Raw genomic sequence first — 20,112 nt, 5'->3', positions numbered from 1 at the left:
TCGGGCGTTCTGCGCCTGCAGGTCAGACGGAAACGGCGCCGTGTCCCTCTGAATTAGGTCAGCTGGCTCTCAGACGGACAGAAAGGCAGAGAACGAAAGATCCAGTCAATCAATCAGTCAATCAGCCAATCAGGAACTAGTTTGACTGCAGGCCAGATCGTTGCAGTAATTATCTCAACTGTTTGTAACATTTTCTTTATATAATAAAAAGAGTAAAAGTTTTAGATGTTTTTCTAAACCTAAAAATGTTCAATTCTATCTCAGATCAATAAAGTTTTTCTTTATTTAGGTTATAAATGTTGTTAAAATAACATTGAATTTGTTCTGAACGCTTTCTTTTGTCATTCAGTCGAATTGATCAAAGAAATTCAATTCAAAAAAACACCTTAAACTAAATTTGACTTTAATGGACTAAGTTATGTATTACCAACAATAAAAAATAACAAAAATGCAGTTTTTGTCCAAAGAATTAAAAAAAAAAAAGACGTTAAAAGACTTTCTAAGATTTTCTAAGTGAAAGTCAATGAGATTCGTCTATTTTTGTAGTTTTCCACATTGCTCACATCCTCAAACTGCTGAGACTCTGGAGGCAGACGCACCGCGTCAGCGATGACGGACAAATGAGAACTTGTGGCTATTTTTTTAGGAAATGTTCTCGCCGAGGCCAAAAGTTTGAGTCATGCACATATGTTAAACACTTTATTGTCCAAGTCACCTCATGGTGGTTTTAATTCCTTAGCCAGGAAAGGAAAAAAATTAAAGAAGGGATGCATCATTTTAACTTCCAGGGAGTGATGGTCAAAATGACATCATCATCCAGCTCAGCATCTAAATGGTTTGATCCACATTTCAGCAAAACCCTGCTTTCTAAATTGACCAATAAATTATTGAAAAGAAAATCCTGAAATCAAAAATAACAAGTCAGGAAAAGATTTGCCTGCCGTCCTGTTTTCAGACGGGAATCTGGCCAGGACAGAGGGGAGCAGACACCTCGTCTGAAGGCGAGAAGAGGCCTGGATGAGGTGTCATTTTGAACATGGATTCAACCTAAAGGGATCGACGGCGTGGGAGGAGCTGGGAAAACAAATGCCGGGGGATTTGGGACACTGAAAGAGGGATGAGGAAGGAGGAAAACGACAAAAGCCACAAAAATGACTGAATCACAGAAGACAAGCTTCTTTCTTTGCTTCTTATCGACAAAAAAGTCCATAAAATTAGACTAAACTGTAGTTTTCATTTTAGCAGCACCTTTGGGTGAATTACTGACCCGGTCCTGGATGAGCAGAGGATGGATGGATGGATGGATGGATGGATGGATGGATGGATGGATGGATGGAGGTGAATTACTGTCTTAGATCTGTAGTTTAATTCAATGTTTGCTTAGGAGCCTTTTAGTGCCAAAAGCATACCCAGACATTCATAAAATCAAACAATTTCTTTTCTTTTGCATGCAGCTTCTCATAATGTGAATCTTATATAAAAAAAATATTTATTAGAGTTTCAATCAATACTTGATTTAAATGTGAAATTTCACGTAATCAAGAAAAGGAAAAAAACAAAGTCTTTTTTAAAGCAAACAGAAAACGTAAAGCTTAAAACGTTGATGCTCCTCAGTTATTAGGACTAAATATTAATACGGTTTCAGAAAACGTAACACCAACTCGGCTACTTTGCATCTAGTAAGCCTTAAAATGGTCATAAATTCCGTTTTTGAAAATAAAAACCATATTCTTTTTAATTTTGTAACTCCCTTCCATGCCTGCAGGACCCGTCTGCAAGCTTTGCTTTCAGTGCATTTAGCATAAACAATGCAAATGTATGAGACGCTCTTCTCTCTTTCAGTCCTGCCTGCTTAGTGGCTGTCAAAGAAGACAAAAGGAAGCAGGACACAAATATTCCTCCATCCCGTCAGTTCTGGCATTTTGCATGGAGGCAGCTCAACAAATGAGCTTTTCCGTGCGTTCAACTATATGTTGGGACTACTTTCTCAGAGCTGTTTTCCATGGATGCTGCTCCTCCTCCTCCTCAGACGTGCTCCATGCAATCGCATGTCTGAAGGAGCTTTATCAGGAACCAAAAAAAAAAAATCTTTTTAGGCACTTAAAGATGAAAACCAACTGAAAACGTAGAAGGTTTTGTGGTGTGTTTCGCTGATGAGTATCATATTAGGTGTGCTGATATGCTCCAACATTAGCAGTTTAAAGTGTCGAAAAGTAAATCTCATCTAAAAAAAACAAATTAAGCTTAACGCAGCATTTATGCATAAATCATTTTTCTTTCTTCTCTTTTGTAAAAGTTAAGAATACAAATAAAGGTTTGCAAAGAGGTTCAAATATATGTTGACAGTGTCACTAAAAGTTCAAAGAATTTGTAAAAGTTTGGACTTTTTTTTGTCGTTTTTTTAGCGACTGTAATGTGTAAGAATTCTACTGCTTACCTTTCCATCCCTATAGCTCTGACATTTCCTAATTTATGCCTCCTTTGGGAACAGCCGTGTCTTTGTTATGGATGACATATAAAAGCAGAGAAGCTCCAGCTGCGACCGCCTGCTTCTCCACAGTCTGCGAGCAGACGCCTCCACGCCGAGCCGTTTCAGTCGAACCTGCTCCGATGTTGACTGGAACGCTGCTTTCACTTCAAGCTCCAGCATTTCATCGTCCTGTCACCTTATTACTAACCTAGATCAAATATTCAAACTGGTTTCAAAGACCCACTCACTGCTCGGTGTTTGTAACATGTTCCTGTGGCACAAAGATGCAAAAAATGAATCTTAAAATCGGAATTCAAACTGGACAGCTGGATAGCTCAAATATGAGGGGCTGTAAGCTAGTGGAGGAGAGGGATGATGGGAAGTCAGGGCGGGCTTACTCCACACCATCAGTCAACTTGGAGGGGAATTTCTGGTTAACTGCTGCCGCTCTGCAGAAGCTATACATCCTAGATATTCCTAAAGATGACATAATGAACATTAAAAAAATAATAATACTGGGAACTCTTTTAAAATAGATCTAAAGATGACTGGAGTGGGTCCTTAACGGGATTTTGGATGCTGTGAGTATAAAAGCTTGCACACCTAATTTTTTTCAAATTCATTTTATATAAAACAGTATTCTGAGCATTTTATGCTCTTATTGAACATAATGTGAAGGAAAGACTTTGGGTTCAAGGTGAGGTGAGTTGCAACATCAACAGATGGGTGTTGTTTTCTTCAGTCATCACCTAAAGGCCGTAGTTTTTGGTCGTCTTATGGTTTAACAATAACATCCATGAGTTTGTTGTGAAGACGTTTGTCTGACAGATATGCGATTTGTTAAGGGGATGGAAAGGAGGAAGATGTGAGGAAAGATGGAGCGAGGGAAGAGGAGAAGGGGTCAGTGGTGCATTGCAGTGTTCAGCCCCCCGCCCCGCCCCAACCCAACCAATGCAAAGCTTTGACTAACTTACAGCTCCATATGAGACGTTACCTGGATGGAGCCAATGTTCTTGTTGAGTAATCTTTGTTTGTTTGAGCGTCACGAGGGGTTCAGGTGTCGTTGGATCTGCACGCTAACGGGATTGAGTGAACTTCTCCTCAGGAGGGGGTGTCCTTTCTCAGCGAGGGGGGAGAGTAGCCATCTGTCTCCATTGGGGGCCCGTGGAGCTTCCTCTGTTTTCTGAGTCAGTCTGTCAGCCAATCAGAGGGGAGATTTGAAAAATAAAATCCTGAATTGAAATGTGATTTAGCAGTCTCCTTAGGTGTCTTACAGGTTTTTTTTATTCATCAGGGTGACGTAAATTTTTTTTTTTTTTGTTTTTTAAATGTATCAGTACATTTTTCCTGAATTTTCGTCTTTGAAAATCATAGTGTTATTTAGTCATTGTTTTATTTCATAAATAATGTTATTTATTTTATTAAAAGGATCCTGAATGAATGAAACTTTATTCATACAGCACTTTACAACTCCCTGAAGGTACCAAAGGGCTTCACAATAAAAAAAAGAGATCTAAAATGGGAACAAAAGTTTTAAACTAAAAACTCTAGAATATTCTGTTTTAGAATATAATTGTCAATCCAAATGTTTTCATCTCCATTCCATGTTATGTCATTCTCACTCCACGCATCTGCTCGTGGTCCGGCCCTTCTATCAAATGTTAGAACCCAATGTGGCCCCCGAGGTAAAATAATTGCCCACCCCTACCCTATGGGGTAAGATGGGGAACATTTCTTATTAAAGGCAAAGAAAAGTCGTCCTCAAACCGGACATATGAAAGGTAGAACCAGTATTCTCTTTTTCCAAAGTGTGCACAACTTTGTCTATTATTAGCATCCATTTAATTTAGACAGTAATCTAACTCCATACCTCCCTCAACATTAAAGTTTCATTGCAGTTTTTTTCTTTTTCGGTTTGTAAGTAAATTGTTGGTTTCCTTTTTTTCTTTTTTTTACTAGCGGCAAAAGATAAATAATTTTCTCGTCTTACCAATTCAATTTGTTAGTTTCTACTTTTTGCTCATCGATTTTACATTTCCATGAATTTTTCATCTGGATTTTTTAAATGGTTGAAATCACTGCAGCATGAGTTGTTGTTACCGTTAAAATCACACTTCCACATTTGTTTCTTTCTACACCGTTATTATTCAGTGTAAGACAGTAAGAAAAACAATCGTATAACATTTTTTTAATTTTTGCTAATCACTCAAAGTTGATTAAATCTCTTTTTTCTTTTTCTTTTTGGCTTAAAACTGCATTAGCCTGATGAAAAGACCACTGGGGAGGCCCTTAAAATAGATCCGATGATTATCAGAGCGGGTCTTTAAAATGCTTTCCACACATGAATTGAGGTTTTGGGTGAACATGGAACATGTGGAGCAGAATAGAAACGGGTGGACTGGGATGGGACGGCATCCCCACCGTTTCTACAGCTGTGTGAAAACTTGTGCTTCTGCGCTTCGTTGGCAGGAGGAACCAGGGACATCGGCTCTGCTCTCACCAGGATGTGCATGAGGCATCGCAGCATCGAGGCCAAACTCCGCCAGTTCTCCATGTGAGTAGATGTGACCGCGTCTGCGGGATGAAGTGGTGAAGCATCTCCGGACTCTTTCCGTCCTAGTTTCATCCGTCTTCTCGTGAACGTCTTCGCTCTGCAGGACTCCATCAGTGTGGAAGGACAGAATTGGTTTGCTTGAATTGGGGAGATGAGATCTCCAGCTGAGGCGCCAAATGAGAATACAACAAAAAAACAACAACAACAATATAAGACATCAATATAAATACTCATTTTCCAGCAGTTTTCCCAGGAATGTTGATGTCTTTCATGTCTGCAGATCCATGGGGGGGTTTATCAAAGGTCCGCCTGACGAAAATTGGAGTTCCTGAGCTTTTAATGGACTTTTTCATGTTTAACAGCAAAACAACAGATTTGAAAACGCTTTAAAAATATTATAGTTTTTTTTATGTAAAATACGGCTGCACAATTAATCGCAAATGTAGCTTTATCACGATATCAAGCTGTGAAATACAAATATTGCAAAAGATGGCGATAAATGGTGACCTTAAATGTTCTGAAACAATCTTATGGCAGCTTGAAGGATTTAAAAAATCAAAGAAATCCCTTTATGCATTTGACCAATCGGATGGAGCCCTTTGATGTTAGATGCTCGCCTCCTATGTAGACGAGGGTCATAAGTTATGTTGACTCCTATTTAAATATAATTTTTGCAGTAAAATGGAAATCAGTGATCTATTATAACATGTCTGTCGGTCAAAAATACCTGAAAACAGTCAATTACTGACTATGACTGTAAACATAAACTTCTTAATCTATAAGTAATAAGTATACATTAAAAAAATGAAGTGTTTCTGAAAACAGTCAGAAGAATATCTGCACATTTTTTAATGTCGGACCGACACCGATGAGCTCAAATTGTCTGAATGTCGGCCGACAGCGATTCTGGCAACGAAATATCGCCCATCCCTGACCATGACGACAGCATTGCACACAGGAATAAGATCATTTCTTTTTCCATGTACTCCAGACAAATTGACCCTGATTTCCATCCACCGTTTACTTTCTACTCCAACCATCAAGTGTTGAAACCGTTTCTGCCGACCAGACTGTGTTTGGCCTCCGAGCTGAACGGCACATTTCTTGGTTTCCAGGGTGTTTCTGGACTGTCTGATTAACCCTCTGCAGGAGCAGATGGAGGAGTGGAGGAGAGCGGCCAACGCTCTGGACAAAGATCACGCCAAAGGTTTCATACATGCAGAAACACGCACTGCCAAATGAGCATGTGTTTTGGAACCTACGCATGAAAAAAAACCCTCATTCGCCGCTGTGTCTCCTGCAGAGTATAAAAAAGCCCGTCAAGAGATCAAAAAAAGATCTTCAGACACTCTGAAGCTGCAGAAGAAAGCCAAGAAAGGTTTGAAATCCCCTAGCATGTTTGTTTATCAGCTAAATGGAAAGAACATGTGAAAAGTCTGTCTTTTTTCTTTTTCAACCACCTTTTGCTCCCGTCTGGTGCTGTCCGATGACGCTCTGACAGCTTCAGCGGATGTATTTGGTGAGTTCTTGTCTGCATCCACATGCAAACCCCACACAGTCTCTGCTAAACTGAAACCTTCTGTGGAAAAACTGAAATATTCTAAGGATTTTGGGGTTAATTAGTTGTTGAAAGTGACATGGTTTACATGTGGCCGGGCTTTAATTAAACTGTGAGTCATTAGAAGCTCAAAGCTCAGAAAAACTGGTAAATACATAACGAGATGTGGCATCGACGCGTTCGCCGACGCTCTCTGTGAAACATTCCCCTCTGAGAATCACATCCAGCTCTCTTTGGTTTGCTGAAAAATGTTCTCATGTTTGCTTTGGACCACAGCAAACAAAATCCAGACGCTCCAAACAAGAATGTGCTTTATGCTCCAGGAAACAACAAGATCATCTGCATAGAATGTGACACAAAGACAAACAAAACTTCAGGCCTTTTGGTTTAGGAACATCTCTCAGTACTTATCTCACAAGTAACTTGATAATAGAAAGTTACTGGACTGTGTCAACAATTTAAAGAATTAGACGTTAAAAATTCACTTGTTTATTAAGTCCTTCCTTTTATTTTTTTATGTAATAAAGTTTTCAAAAACATGAACTTTTACCATCTAAATGGTTTATAGGGTATACTTGGCGCTTTACTACCTTCCTGAAGAGTTCGACTGCAGTTCCAATTCCTTTCCCCGTCGCTGAGAGTTCTCTGTTTACACACTAGCGTGCAGCTCCTAGCAACCCCAACCTAACATTACCGGTGCGACAAAGATGGCGAGGAATATTTGAGCCGTACAGTTTTTATCCAGATGCAGGCAGAACGAGGATGAACACGGATCTGTTTGTCTGAAAGTGGAATAGTTTGTAAAAAACCAAAATATCCATCTGCTTCAGATTCACACAAACCCACCTGAGGTCAATAATTCAGTAAGTCTTCTGTCATGTTTGGCAACACATTCAGCACCTGAAGTTTTCCAGAGTGGCTCTAAAATGCAGCTTTCACAAACACACTGGAAGCACTTCTCTCTATCATCAGAAATTGTTTATGGCCAGGATAAAACATTGGAGCCCTTTGCTAATTTTAGAAGCACTTTTTACATTTCATTTTCACAGAAACACAACAGAAATATACAGAACCGCTTCAGCTCAGCTCTTTAAACAGCATCTGATGAGTTCAGGGAACGCAGGAAACCAAAATGAACACCAAAACTTCTATTGATGAACAAAACAAACCTTTTCAACAAAGGACTGGGACTGAGTGTTTGAAGTGAGAACACAGGACCTGATGTTGACCTCCTGGCGGGCGAACGTCAGATGTGGTCGTCGTTCTGTTACGGCATGAAAGGAAACTCCCTCTTCCCTACTTCAGCTGATCACAATGCAAGAATGGATAAAAGAAAAAGGCGGAGAAAACAAATAGCTTTTCTGAATGAGAACAATTTGTGCAGTTAGCAGAGAAGAGCTTGAACTTTAGATGCAACCAAATGAATAAAAAAAAACATCAGAATATTAGCAGAAAGCTGGACTGTTGATGCAAAGTTTGATCAATTTTGTGGCATTTATCTTTCATAAAAACATTAGCCTGAGTTTAAAAAAGTTTTCATGTTTGTGTTGATAAGATGACAATAAAAAATGATGAAAAAGAAATGGAGACAAAAAGCCGAGTCTTCTTCTTCCATGAAGTCTAGCTGCTTGAATTCTGCGGCAGACCAGTATTCCCAGCATTCCCTTCTCTTGAGGCTGCTTCTTCCTGCCTCCAGCGTCTGCCTGGAAAAGTTCCGTTGGAAAGAGACGGAGGTCTCTCCCGTCTATCAGAGCAACCACAGGAGCTGACCTCGGGTCCCTCCGGAGGAACTCTAATTGCGTGTTTATGCCGGCCTTCGAGCACAGATGACGGGGTCCGTAAACCAAACTCAAGCCGGCAGCACTTGGAGAACAAAAGATCAGCACTCGGTGATAGAATGTGTGGATTTGACGTGATGTGGTCGCAGCAAAGGGAACTGGATTCCAGCTGGGGCTCTGGGAAAGTGCGACTGACATTCCTTCGCTCTGTAGTTTATGACCAACAGCCTCATGAAAGGACTGAGAGAAACTGTTTATTTGCATCCTAATGCTTTCTCATTTCCCAGCTTTGTGGGTTCCAGCTCCATGTGGACGAATGATGCAAATGTCTTCTGGATTTCTCACTTTCAAAAGTATCAAATAATCATTTGAATGTATTCTGGGAAATGGGAAGGAAGGATTTAATATACCCAACACAAAAAAAAAGAGTAAAGCTGCGAGCAGCGTTGTATGGCCCCGCCCTCGCCGTCCCCCCTCTGCCCTCGCCACGTGACAAATTCATTTTCAAGATGGCGGCATTTTTGTTGGTTTTATCTCCATAGCAACCATTTTATTTTTTGGTCGCCTGATGCTGACGATCAGGTCGATGTCATTTCTAAAAGAATTGGCAAAAGTAAATTTTTGTTTTTCCTTGGCAACAGAGGTTTTTTTTGTTAACCATGGCCACATTCCTATTATCTTCATATTGTATGTAATATCGTTTCATTCAACCAGAGCCAGTGATTCTCTTTGTTACATTTTTCACCAGGCACCAGACCAAGCATCAAATAATCTTTGATATTTACATCTAAACAATGAAAATGAATAAAAAATTATGCATTTTGAACCATCTTATTATGTGATTTGATTGGAAGCAGGGCAAACATTCCATAAAAAAAAAAAGGAATGTTTGATTTATAATCTCTTTTGGACCCCTATTGTTTTGTGTAAATGTGATGTATTGGCTGGATTTTGAGTTTTATTTATTTTTTGCGGATTTGATGTAATGAAATAGATTTTTATGGCTTTTAGAGATTTATTGTTTTCACACTTTTGTCACTGCAGTTAAAAAAAACCTATAGCAGCGTAGATTTAGAGTTTTCTATGCTGTTTCAGAAAAGTTTTAAGGATTATGTTTTTAATTCTAAATCCTTTCATTATTAATCACTATTCATTATTGCTGGCTCTTTTTCTCATCATTTTAAAAAATGACCGGCTTGATGATGATGATGACGTTTGTCCGTCAGGCCGTGGAGACCTGCAGCCTCAGCTGGACAGCGCCATGCAGGACGTCAGCGACCGCTACCTCCTGCTGGAGGAGACGGAGAAGCAGGCCGTGAGGAAGGCGCTGGTGGAGGAGCGGAGCCGCTTCTGCTGCTTCGTGTCCATGCTGCGGCCCGTCGTGGTCAGTTAAGCCCCGCCTCTGCGCCCCAGTGTTTCGGTTGTTTCCTGATCTGTGCGCTGAAACCTTCACACCAGGATGAGGAGATGTCCATGCTCGGGGAGATCACGCACCTCCAGACTCTGACGGACGACCTGAAGGCGCTCACCATGGACCCACACAAGCTGCCCCCCTCCAGTGAACAGGTACAGAGGTTTTCCCGCTCAGATTTGATGCTATTTAGAGTTTAAAAAGTAAGAGAGAAAAAAAAACACGTTTTACATTTTCATATATTCCAGTTCATATGTTACCAGAACTTTCTTCTATGGCTGTTAGTGACTCAACTGCATTATTCATAGTGTAAAAAACAGGTTTGCATTACATTAGGATTTATCATAATTGCCTATTTGAGTACAAAATTTCATTTTGACCAATATTTTGAAGGCAATTTTATAAAAACAAATTTTAAAAAGTGCTAATCCAGGCTTTCTCTTGACACAAAAATGTTCAAATCTAAAATATTTCTGTCCTTTGCAGTGGATGCTACTACGATGAAAAATTTCAGTCGCACCTTTAAAAATGTCTTGTCTTCTTAATGAAATCTGACGTGAACTGCAAACATCCTGAAGGAAAACCAAACACACGACTGCTTTCGCTCTTCCTCTCCAGGTCATTGTAGACATGAAGGGCTCAGAGTGCACCTGGTCCTACCAAACCCCGCCCTCGTCGCCGAGCACCACGGTATCCAGGAAGTCCAGCATGTGCAGGTGAGTCGCTCAGGCTGAAGCTTGGACTGATTGCAAAACATTGGCCCCTCAGGCCCGCCTGAACGGATGAATGACTCACGAAACTGTTTGGGTCATGGTGAACATCGTACACTACTTATTTTTTTATCTCCTTATCTTCTTATTTTGTACAGTACATCACAAAATGGCTGTTCTGTTTAATTTTACTTTCTATTTTTAAAGTGGATTTTGACCCTTTAGGGCTGATCGTTCGTCCTGCTGTGCAAACAAACTGTCCTGTGCTGCCCCCTTGTGGTGGACATGTGGGACTGCATGTTTTTCTCACGAGCAAACATTGGTTTATCAAACTACAAAAGTAGTTGTTTAAAAGTTGGTTAATAACGTGTTAAAAGGTGAGAACAGGAAACATTTATCGGGGGAGGAGCCTCAGATGTTTTCCTCAAAGATGAAGAACTTTACAGCTCATAAATCTGCCTTTGAATTGACCTCCTTGCTGACTCTCCTCCTCTTCCTCCCCCAGCAGTCTGAACAGCGTGAACAGCAGCGACTCGCGCTCCAGCGGCTCCCACTGCCACTCCCCCACCTCCCACTTCCGTTACCGCGCCTCCTCCTCCTCCTCCTCGGTGCTGCCCCAGCAGACGCCCGCCCGCCTCTCTTCGGTCTCCTCCCACGACTCTGGCTTCATCTCGCAGGACGCTTTCCAGTCCAAGTCGCCGTCACCCATGCCCCCGGACACCCTGCAGGTTCAAATGAAGCGCATTTCCACATGTCTGTGTTTTCAGGTCTGCTTCAAAGGTCACGAGATGCTGCAGGGTTGCTAGGAGACCGCATGCGTGTTGGCATGGAGTAACGGCTCATCACTTTGGCTGCTTGACGGCTTTTGAGCTCTGGTTTATGGGCGGAGCTGCAGCAGAGTTCGGCCGTTTTCCTTCTACGGCTGGAAAACGTCTTTTAAAGGATTTCTGTTTGTAGCATTTTTGGTCAGAAGGTCAAACTTGCATGGTGGTGGATTCTAAAAAAACAACTATCTACATTTCTCATCTCAGGCTGATTCGATTATCCTAAAACGGCGAACATATCAAAAAGAAAATAGGAATTTATTGGTAATAAGAAATAATGAGCCCCAAAAAACACAAAGTCTTATAGTTTTTAAACTTTTTCAACTAAAAAGTACTGATTGAAGACCCACTCCCATGAAAATTGAGTTTTTTTCATGTTCTTGTAGCATTTCTCTGACGATGAAGGAGATATAAAAAGACAATTCATTTCCAAATTGCATTTCTGAGAATTTCTTTATTAAAATTGTGAATCAGGAGCAAAAATTGTTTTATGACATTAAAAAATTCACTGGGCGGGACACAGGTTACCTGCTCGGATCTTCACCGGGGAGGGGAAGGGGGGCGGGATTGCTCCACGCCATAAAAGGCGGATGTCCAACTAACTGCTGTTGCGCTGCAGAAACTATGTCCTAGAAAACGACACATATTTTTAAATTTGGGCTTAAAGCGGGAAAATCCTAATCTAAAGACCACTGTGACACTTTTAAAAGAGGATCAGACTTTAGGAGAAATTGGAAACAAGTCAATAGAGAAAAAGTAAATAACTAAAAGACATGAACTGATACCTAATGACTTAATCATAAATAGATAAAAACGCACTTAAAGATGGTTATTAAAACTACTCATGACTACATTTATCTTTTTTATATTTGCTTAAAAATGAGAATTGTCCTATTAACACAAAATTAATGAAAACAATAATTTGAAAATGTGTTGAATAGATTTTTTTTTTACTAGAATAACAGTTAAAGTACAATGAAACACACCCACTGGTTCACGTAACTTTGAGTTAAGTTCAAGCTGGGATTAATATAAAATAGTTTTTTAAAATATTTAAATATAAATATAAAAAGAATGACTTTTAAAAAAAAAATATTGTCAGAATATTAGAAAAGCTTCTGAAATGTATTTTTAAAACTAAAGGAAAGAAAACAGTTTTAAAGGTTGAAGTGTTGAATGTCTCTGAAAGTGTCATCTGTAATCCAGCCGACCTTTTGTGATCACAGCTGCTTTCATCCTCGCTCACGCCACCGTCCGCCATCAGCTCTGCGCGTTTGTCGGTCTTTGAACGTTCTTAATTCTTCTGCGTCGCCGTCGGCGGCCTCGCGTGGAGGTCATGCTGCTGTCTGTCTGTGCGTCCTGCTAACCTCACTCTGTGTGTGCGTTTGTGCTCCGTGGTGCAGCTGTGTGTCTCTGCTTTGTCCTCTCAGTCTGTCAATGAGGAGCCTTCCTCTTCCTCTTCTTCCTCACCTTCACACTGTAGCCCCACCTCCGGGGAGCAGCAGGTGAACAAACATGTGAGATGCTGGATCATCAAACCCTAAAGTCACTCTGGGGGGGGGGGGTTTGTGGAGCAAATCTGAGCTCTTTATCACTTTTAGTTGAAATGATTTGACATAAAATTCACATTTCTGGATCCTTTTCTTTTGGTTGTTAGAAATCATCGCCTCACGTGTTGATTTTGTTTTTCTGCCTCTTCATCGCTCATCCTCAGTTGCCAAACGGCTTTGACCGTCACGCTGCCCCCCATCAGCATGAAGCGGTACTGCAAACTCAGGACTCCCACCTCCACCCTCCATACTTCACCTACTCCTCCTCCACCCACACCTCCCCCATCTCCTCGCCCTCCTATTCGTCCGTTTCTCCCACCTGGCCTCGGACAGGTTTCAGCCAATCAGGGGAGTTCCCGCCTCTTAGCCCCTCTGGAATCGGACTGATCCCGTCATCCAGAGTCCCGTCCTGGAAGGTTTGGTCCACATCATCCCTGATATTCTCTCCTCTTCATTATATCCTTGTTTCATCTTCACCTTTTTATTTTTTGTTTTTTGGAATTTGTAGCTTTTGATTAAAACTTAATGTTAGCAAAAACCTAAAACAAATTCTTGGATGATTGGATTTGGATTTCTGGATGATGCTTTCCTGTGCAGGACTGGGCCAAACCGGGCCCCTACGACCAGCCGATGGTCAACACGCTGAGACGGAGCAAGGACAGACGAGAGACCGCAGATCCCAGCAGCCACCAGGGTTCTGACGTCACCACAGCAGGGGAGGAGCCTCAGAGGAACAGAGGCGGAACCACCTGTGTGACATCCCCAAAGGTCAGAGGGCAGCGGATCTTTATCTAGTAACTTCGGGCTTCATCGCGTGTCAAAGTGCAGAGTCGGTGGCGGTGAGAGTGACGGCTGTGTGTGTGTGTGTGCGTGTGTGTGTGTGTTGTGTGTGTGCGAACAGGGGGACAGGGAGGCCCACGAGGAGCTGGCCCGGGTGCTGGCCCGGGGCCTCCATCTGGACATCCAGGGGTCCAGCAGGGACTCGCTGCAGGGCTCCAGCGGCTACAGCAGTCAGACCAACACGCCCTGCTGCTCGGAGGACATCGGCCTCTCACAAGGTGCACACAAACGCACAAACACAACAACTCCCCCTCTAGGAATGGTCTGTGAAATACAAAGGATGCTGCAGGACTTTAGCTTTTTTGACGTCCGATAACCAATAATTTCCTGCTTCTAGTATCCGATAATCAGCTGAAATTTGCTTTGTTTGAAAAAAAGTCCTTTGGAACTTCAAATCTCTTTAGCTTGTGGGTCATTTTTGCTTAATTATTAAAATTTAACGTTGGAATAAAACCATCTCGCCGATAGTAACCAGTCCAGACGCTTCCCGTTTTTTCACTGGTGGTCGCTTTTTGTTCGTTCCAACCCTGACTGCTTTCTTTACCCCCTTGGGGCACTTATTGTGCATCTCTAGTTTATATATGTCTATTTCTGGATCTATTAGACCTTAACCAAGAAAAACATCGGCCTTCACGAAGGTTTAGCATCACTGAATCTTTCCTTTTGTCCATCCTCTCATCAGACTGCGAGTATTACTCTGTCGGCGCGGATCAGGAACTCGAGCATCCGCCCCCGTCCTCAGACTGCGATAAGTCTTCCACCGTCCCCAGGGGGGTCGACGTCGGCCAGTTGTACCGCCGCATGTTTCAGTCCAAACGTCCTGCCTCCACCGCCGGCCTGCCCGCCAACCCCGCGTCCGTAATCACCCCAGGGGTCGCCACCATTCGTCGGACTCCGTCCTCCAAGCCCAACCTGCGGCGCCCCTCTGGGGGCCTCAGTCTGGGCCCCATTCCCATTAAGCCCCCCATGATCCCGGTCAAGACCCCAACGGTGCCGGATCACCCCGGTTTCCCCAACAGAGCCGCATCGGAGGACGGAAATGCACCCCGAACCCCCCTGAGCCCCCCCACCAGCCCTTTGTCCCCCGCCAGCAGCGGGCATTTCTACTCCAAGCCCGCCGCCCGGCTGCCCCAGCACCTAGACGAGGGGTCAGACCCTCCAACCCCCCCACCACAGCCAAGCGGCAGGGGGGGTTGCGAGTGGGAGCGCAGGCGCCTCCCGGAGCTCCTGGAGGAGGCGGAATACGGGGAGGCGGAGGACTATCTGGTCATGATCCGACGAGGCGTCAAGCTGAAAAGGACCACGACCGACGACCGGTCGGCGCCAAGCATCCACTGACGGGGAGGGGGGCGGATCCACTCTGTGTCTCCGGATGAACAGCGTGACACAAAAGGATCCAAGTCAGGAACTAGAAGTCAGAGAGCGCCAAACGGGGGAGGTTGCAGGGAAGTAGATGAGTTTTGAAGAGGATCATTGGAATCACCAAAACAAATGGATAAGAAAGCTGTAGGGAAGGTCAAGGACTGACTTTATGACTGACTGAGAGGCGTTGGGGTTTTGTTGTTGCACTGTTTGAATGCGCACTGAAAAGTCCCAAAGGTTTTACTTTTGATTTAGCTGGAGAACGACGACGTAAAGAAACCCTTTAAGTTAGATGTGCGTCTGAGGGTCGACTGCAGGGGGCGACAAATCCTTTCCTTTGGGCAAATTCCCCCCCAGAGAACAGGAAACCCTCCTGGACTGTGAGCGAGCTGGAGAGGTCAGAGGTCAGAGGAACAGAGAAGAAGTTCTTAATAAACAGGAAAGACTTTCCAACGAAAACTGTGTTTTGAAAACGATCAAACAGGATCTGTAGGTTTGCATTTAGACCGGTTTGTACTTCCTCATTGTCTTTTGTCCACTATTTCACTTGAGGTGCCAAACGCCTTTTTGCTGAGAATCATTTTTGTTTCATTTTTATTTTGTGTGTGTGTGTCTGTGTGTAAGAATAAACACGAGGTATTTGAGAGAGAAATGCACTTAAAAAAACGAGTATTTGTTAAATGTAGGGTAGCATTTTCTTTCTTTATTTTCCGCTGTGACTGTCCGTTACACTAATCACTAACATGCATGTTGTTGCAGTTTTACTTTAGGTCTCACAAATCCCTTTAGATCCATCTTCAGTCGTGGTTTAAACACATTGTTGGATCAGAACCAGAACTAATTATTGTTTGCTTAAAAAAAGAAATATATTATTGGAAAACATTTTATTTATTTTGTAATTTATTTGAAAGCACCTTGAAAGTTTTTTGTTGTTGTTTTTTAAACATTAACCAACAGCGCAGCTCGCCACTTGACCTGATGTCAGCAAACTGCCTCCATCCACGGCACTAGACGGGGTTACAGTGTGTGTGTGATGCTGCGTCGATGGAACATTGTGGGGTGTTAAACGGATCCGTCGTGGCGTGCGCTTCTGTCGGTGCTTTGTGTGCCGCCGTGACCACAGTCTGACGCTCTGCGTTTTACTTTGAAGTCACACGGCGAGGAGAGCAAAGTTAATGTTTAATCAGTCGCGCACGCTGCAGGGAGTGATGCATTCTGGGTCATCAGCCAAAATGAAGCGGTGCTTTTCAAAGCATCTTTTCTGGATCCTCTTGGGAAAACAGGATTAGTTTAGTATTTATCCCTTGAATTACTGCCCCCCTCCCCCCAGATGTTTCCACATGTTTATTTTCAGTTGAAATACCTTCAACGACTAAACGTTTTTATGGAAAAATCTTCCACGTCATCTACAACAACAATCGGAACCGTCGGGAACTAGACTCCCATCAAAACATATATAGATACTAATGCAATGCGATATTTATGAGGATAATCCTTCACAATCAACTTTATTCCTTCACAAAATCCTTAAAAAGGTTTTTATTCTCTTAAAATCTTCTTCGTTTACAATCTTTGGAACACAGGAATGAATTTGAATTGTTAAAGTAGAGTATGACGAGTTTATTTAGTAAATCAATTCAAATTTAATTCCAAATCTTAAAATGGCCTAAACAAAACTTTAAAAAAAAAGGCAAATTGTTTACTTTTTTACTCCTGGATTATTTTTTGGGGAAAAATTAGTGATGTTTTCCAAATAATAAATCAAAAGTGAATTCCTTCATGATTTGGTTAGTAAGAAAATATTCTTTAGTATTTAGATGTGGAATATGATCATAATCTGAAAATAATTTAAAGTTCTTATTACGACAATAGAACAAATGTTGCCACCTGGTGGTTTCTTGTGGTATTACACTGAAAAGCATCAAATCAAACTGAATGTTTTTGAAAACAGAATTATTTTTATTTTAATACTAAATTAGTCTTTATGTGACAGAAGATAGATATAAGATTTAAACAAAAAGATGTCATTGTATTAGCTTATGTACTAGAAAATGATTGATTTTTTTTCATAAATGCCAACATGTTAAACATAAAAACACTAACTTATAGTCTTTCTATCTCTGTCTCATTTCAAACGTTGTTAGAACTGGATCTGGAGCAGCTCTCATCTTTTCATCTCACACACTCCATGTGAGTAGTTTGCGTGTTTTCTGCAGCGTCTGTCGCTGTGATGGTGCAGTTTTCATGTTTCGTGCGACTTCAGTTTGACAGCTGGATGACGACTGAAGGCTTCAGTTTCGCTGGTCGTTTCCTGCTGCAGGTTTACAAATGTGGCTGATGCACCGAGTATATGAAGCTACATGTTGGAGCGTCTCAAAGCTCTAGATAGTTGTGTTTTTGACACCATGCCGGATGTTATACAGTGTAAAAATAAAAGAAATCTTAGTTCCTGTTGTTTTGATTGAGGATTATTAGGAAATCCTGTGTTTTCAAATATATTTATTCAGGTCACTCCTGACTCTATTCTGATAAACGGCTGCATCTGTTTATCCATAAAACAAGAAAGTTGCCAAATTTCCTGATTGTTATTCCTGGTCTGTGTTTCTCTGTTGTTTTCTTTTCACATATATATTATGTCACTGAGTTGGACACTGCTACCTTTGTATTTCTTGTTTCTTCTCCTCATAGAAAGTGTTTTTAATGATCTAATTCCTCCTTTTTTAAATGCAGGAAATTCGACTTTGAGTAGAAAATAGAAGAAGAAAAAACCCGGTCATTTCATTCATTTAACTATCCAAAAACATTGTTAGAAGAAGGCAAATACTGGACATCATTTAATCAAAGTGTATCAGTTTGTAGCGAAATGATGCTAAACTAATGCAGACAAACAAAAATAAACTTCTTAAAAATATGTCTGTTTTAGCTAAATACTTACAATAAATGCAAGTTTCTGGTGACATTTTGGTTTGAAACACATTTTTTACTTTGAAGGGTTCCAAAGGGACGGCAACACATCCGATCTGTAGGAAATCAAAGACTTCTATGATCTAGAATTCTTTGATTTGCTTCTCTAATGTAGATGGAATTGATGCATGGATTAGTCAAATTGAACATGCAACTGCAGAAACAAGAATTTGAATATAGTAGTGTTACCATAACTTTATCAAATGATGGATTTTTGCACCAACGTCGTTAAGTGAAAACTAACATCTTCTGAATTAATTTCATAAAAATACATTTGAAATAAAATAATAAAGTCCCGTCCCAAACCATTCGGTGGTTTAAACCCGCCGTAATGCTGAGTGTCGAGCAGGGAGGCATTGGGTCTCATTTGTAGAGTCTTTGGTACAATTCGGCCTGGATTTGAACTCACGACCTTTCAGTCTCAGGGCGTACACTCTACCACAAGGCCCCTGAGCTAATAAAACATGCTAGGATACATTCATTTCAGAGGGGGGAATCAAACCCCCACAAAACCTTTAAACCGGTTAAACAGATGAAGGATTTTTACATTTCAAAATAAGAGCTGCCTGAAAGATCCTTGTTTGGGATTCACTGCCTTGTTCAAAGGCCCTTTCAAAATAATGAAGCTGCTTCACTCAAAACATTGACATTCTCATATTTAATAACTCATTCCAAGTTGTACAGGATGTTGAGAAATGCATTCACACAGCATGTAGACAGTTACTCCTGATCAGAGCAGATTCCGTTTTCAAACTGTCCACAAGGTGGCAGCAAAGCTAGACATTTGTTCAAGGCTTCCAAAGAAATTCCAGTTTTTTCTGAGCATCATATGAATACACACAAAATATTATTGCACGGTGAAAACCTTCATTCTTCTAAAAATAAAGATAATTTAAACTCAAAGCTTTTTGCAATAAGTAGATCCAAACAGATGGCACTTTGTTCTTCCTCCTCAGGCTGCTCCTCTTCATCCATATTCGGATTGGAGAATCCTCTGGCTTTAATATCTGCTGTGCAATCTTTCTAACAACCTCCACTTTCCAGGTCCTTCCTGGTTCTCCCCACGGTGACGAAGAACTGAACAGTCAGTGTCCCATGACGGAGTTTTCATTAAAATGGGAGGGAATGAATAACGGGTTTGTTTTACTGCAGGCTAGTCTGTTCAGTTTGGTCTAATTAAGAAGGAAGAAAAAAACATCCAGGCAGAAGAAGTAGTGTTTTACATTATCAGGAGAAAACAGGGAATCATTCAGATGTCTACCTTCATAATAATATTATAATTAGAGCAGAAACAGAAGAGGCATAAATGTAGAAAAGAGTCCAGACAATTTCTTTGATCTTAGTGTTTTAGATTGAATTATTTAATATTTTCATGATCTATTTCTGTTGTGTTAAACAGAAGCAAAGCCAAAACAGCTAAATGACACAGATGGTCTGCTGTAAGGAAGCAGAGCGGAGAGGAAAAAGTGCCAAAAAAACCTTCATTGTCCAAGAGCCAAAACAGAAAACTGGATTTTTAAATTAAATACGGTTAAATTAAGGCCACAATAAACACCCGAGCATCGGCAAACATCTAAACGCTGCTTCATGCAAAACTGCTGAGGAAGACTCCTGTCTGAGGAAGAACGGGGCTGCAGGAACAATTCATGAGGAGGCGGGAAGGAGATGGTGTTTGAGATTCATCCAGGAAACAGAAGGATCCAAATGGGATTTGTGAGAATCTTTTCACATCAACAACTTCCTCCATTTATGACAGACACTTCAACATTTCAATCACAGTCCAGCCAATAAGTACACATTAAATAAGGGGGGAGGAGCTTTGGGCCATGGAAAAGAAGAGCAGGGCTAATTTTATCTGTTTAAATTTAGTGACAGGCGTCCTCTTTATGTTAGGTATGGGGTGGGGTGGGGGGGGGATGGGGGGGTCTGAAACCTAAAACCACCAAACTGAACTCCGACCTCTGTTAGTGTTCACCAGCAGCTCACGGCTGCCGTCCAGGACGCTCAAAGTGCTTCCTGCTCGTTTCACTGAAGTGTTTTTGCTCCAACATCCCAGAAGACTCGTTTCCATGGGAACGAATCAGAATCAGC

The 20,112-nt window shown here is 41.5% G+C and overlaps 2 protein-coding genes across 4 annotated transcripts in view; one reads left to right on the top strand and one right to left on the bottom strand.

Moving 5' to 3' along the window:
* Positions 1-18,014, top strand: part of mtss1 (MTSS1, I-BAR domain containing) — a 51,065-nt gene extending 33,051 nt beyond the window's left edge. The window contains exons 4-15 of one of the 3 annotated variants that reach the window (XM_011480652.3): positions 4,940-5,024; positions 6,140-6,231; positions 6,328-6,402; positions 6,526-6,543; positions 9,587-9,744; positions 9,819-9,926; positions 10,390-10,487; positions 10,990-11,209; positions 13,020-13,271; positions 13,453-13,623; positions 13,757-13,913; positions 14,378-18,014. In XM_011480652.3, the coding sequence (XP_011478954.1) occupies positions 4,940-5,024; positions 6,140-6,231; positions 6,328-6,402; positions 6,526-6,543; positions 9,587-9,744; positions 9,819-9,926; positions 10,390-10,487; positions 10,990-11,209; positions 13,020-13,271; positions 13,453-13,623; positions 13,757-13,913; positions 14,378-15,033 (2,090 nt within the window). In that variant the 3' untranslated portion in view covers positions 15,034-18,014. Of the gene's footprint in view, positions 1-4,939; positions 5,025-6,139; positions 6,232-6,327; positions 6,403-6,525; positions 6,544-9,586; positions 9,745-9,818; positions 9,927-10,389; positions 10,488-10,986; positions 11,210-13,019; positions 13,272-13,452; positions 13,624-13,756; positions 13,914-14,377 lie in introns of all 3 variants that reach the window. The other 2 variants (XM_011480651.3, XM_020706890.2) reach the window with 2 other exon arrangements.
* LOC110015840 (CD209 antigen-like protein E) overlaps positions 1-20,112 on the bottom strand; it is a 900,664-nt gene that overhangs the window by 328,452 nt on the left and 552,100 nt on the right. The window lies entirely within an intron of this gene.

This window comes from Oryzias latipes, chromosome 11 (genome assembly GCF_002234675.1).
Source record: "Oryzias latipes chromosome 11, ASM223467v1".
Classification (NCBI taxonomy): Eukaryota; Metazoa; Chordata; class Actinopteri; order Beloniformes; family Adrianichthyidae; genus Oryzias; species Oryzias latipes.
This window is presented reverse-complemented; position numbering and strand designations above follow the sequence as displayed.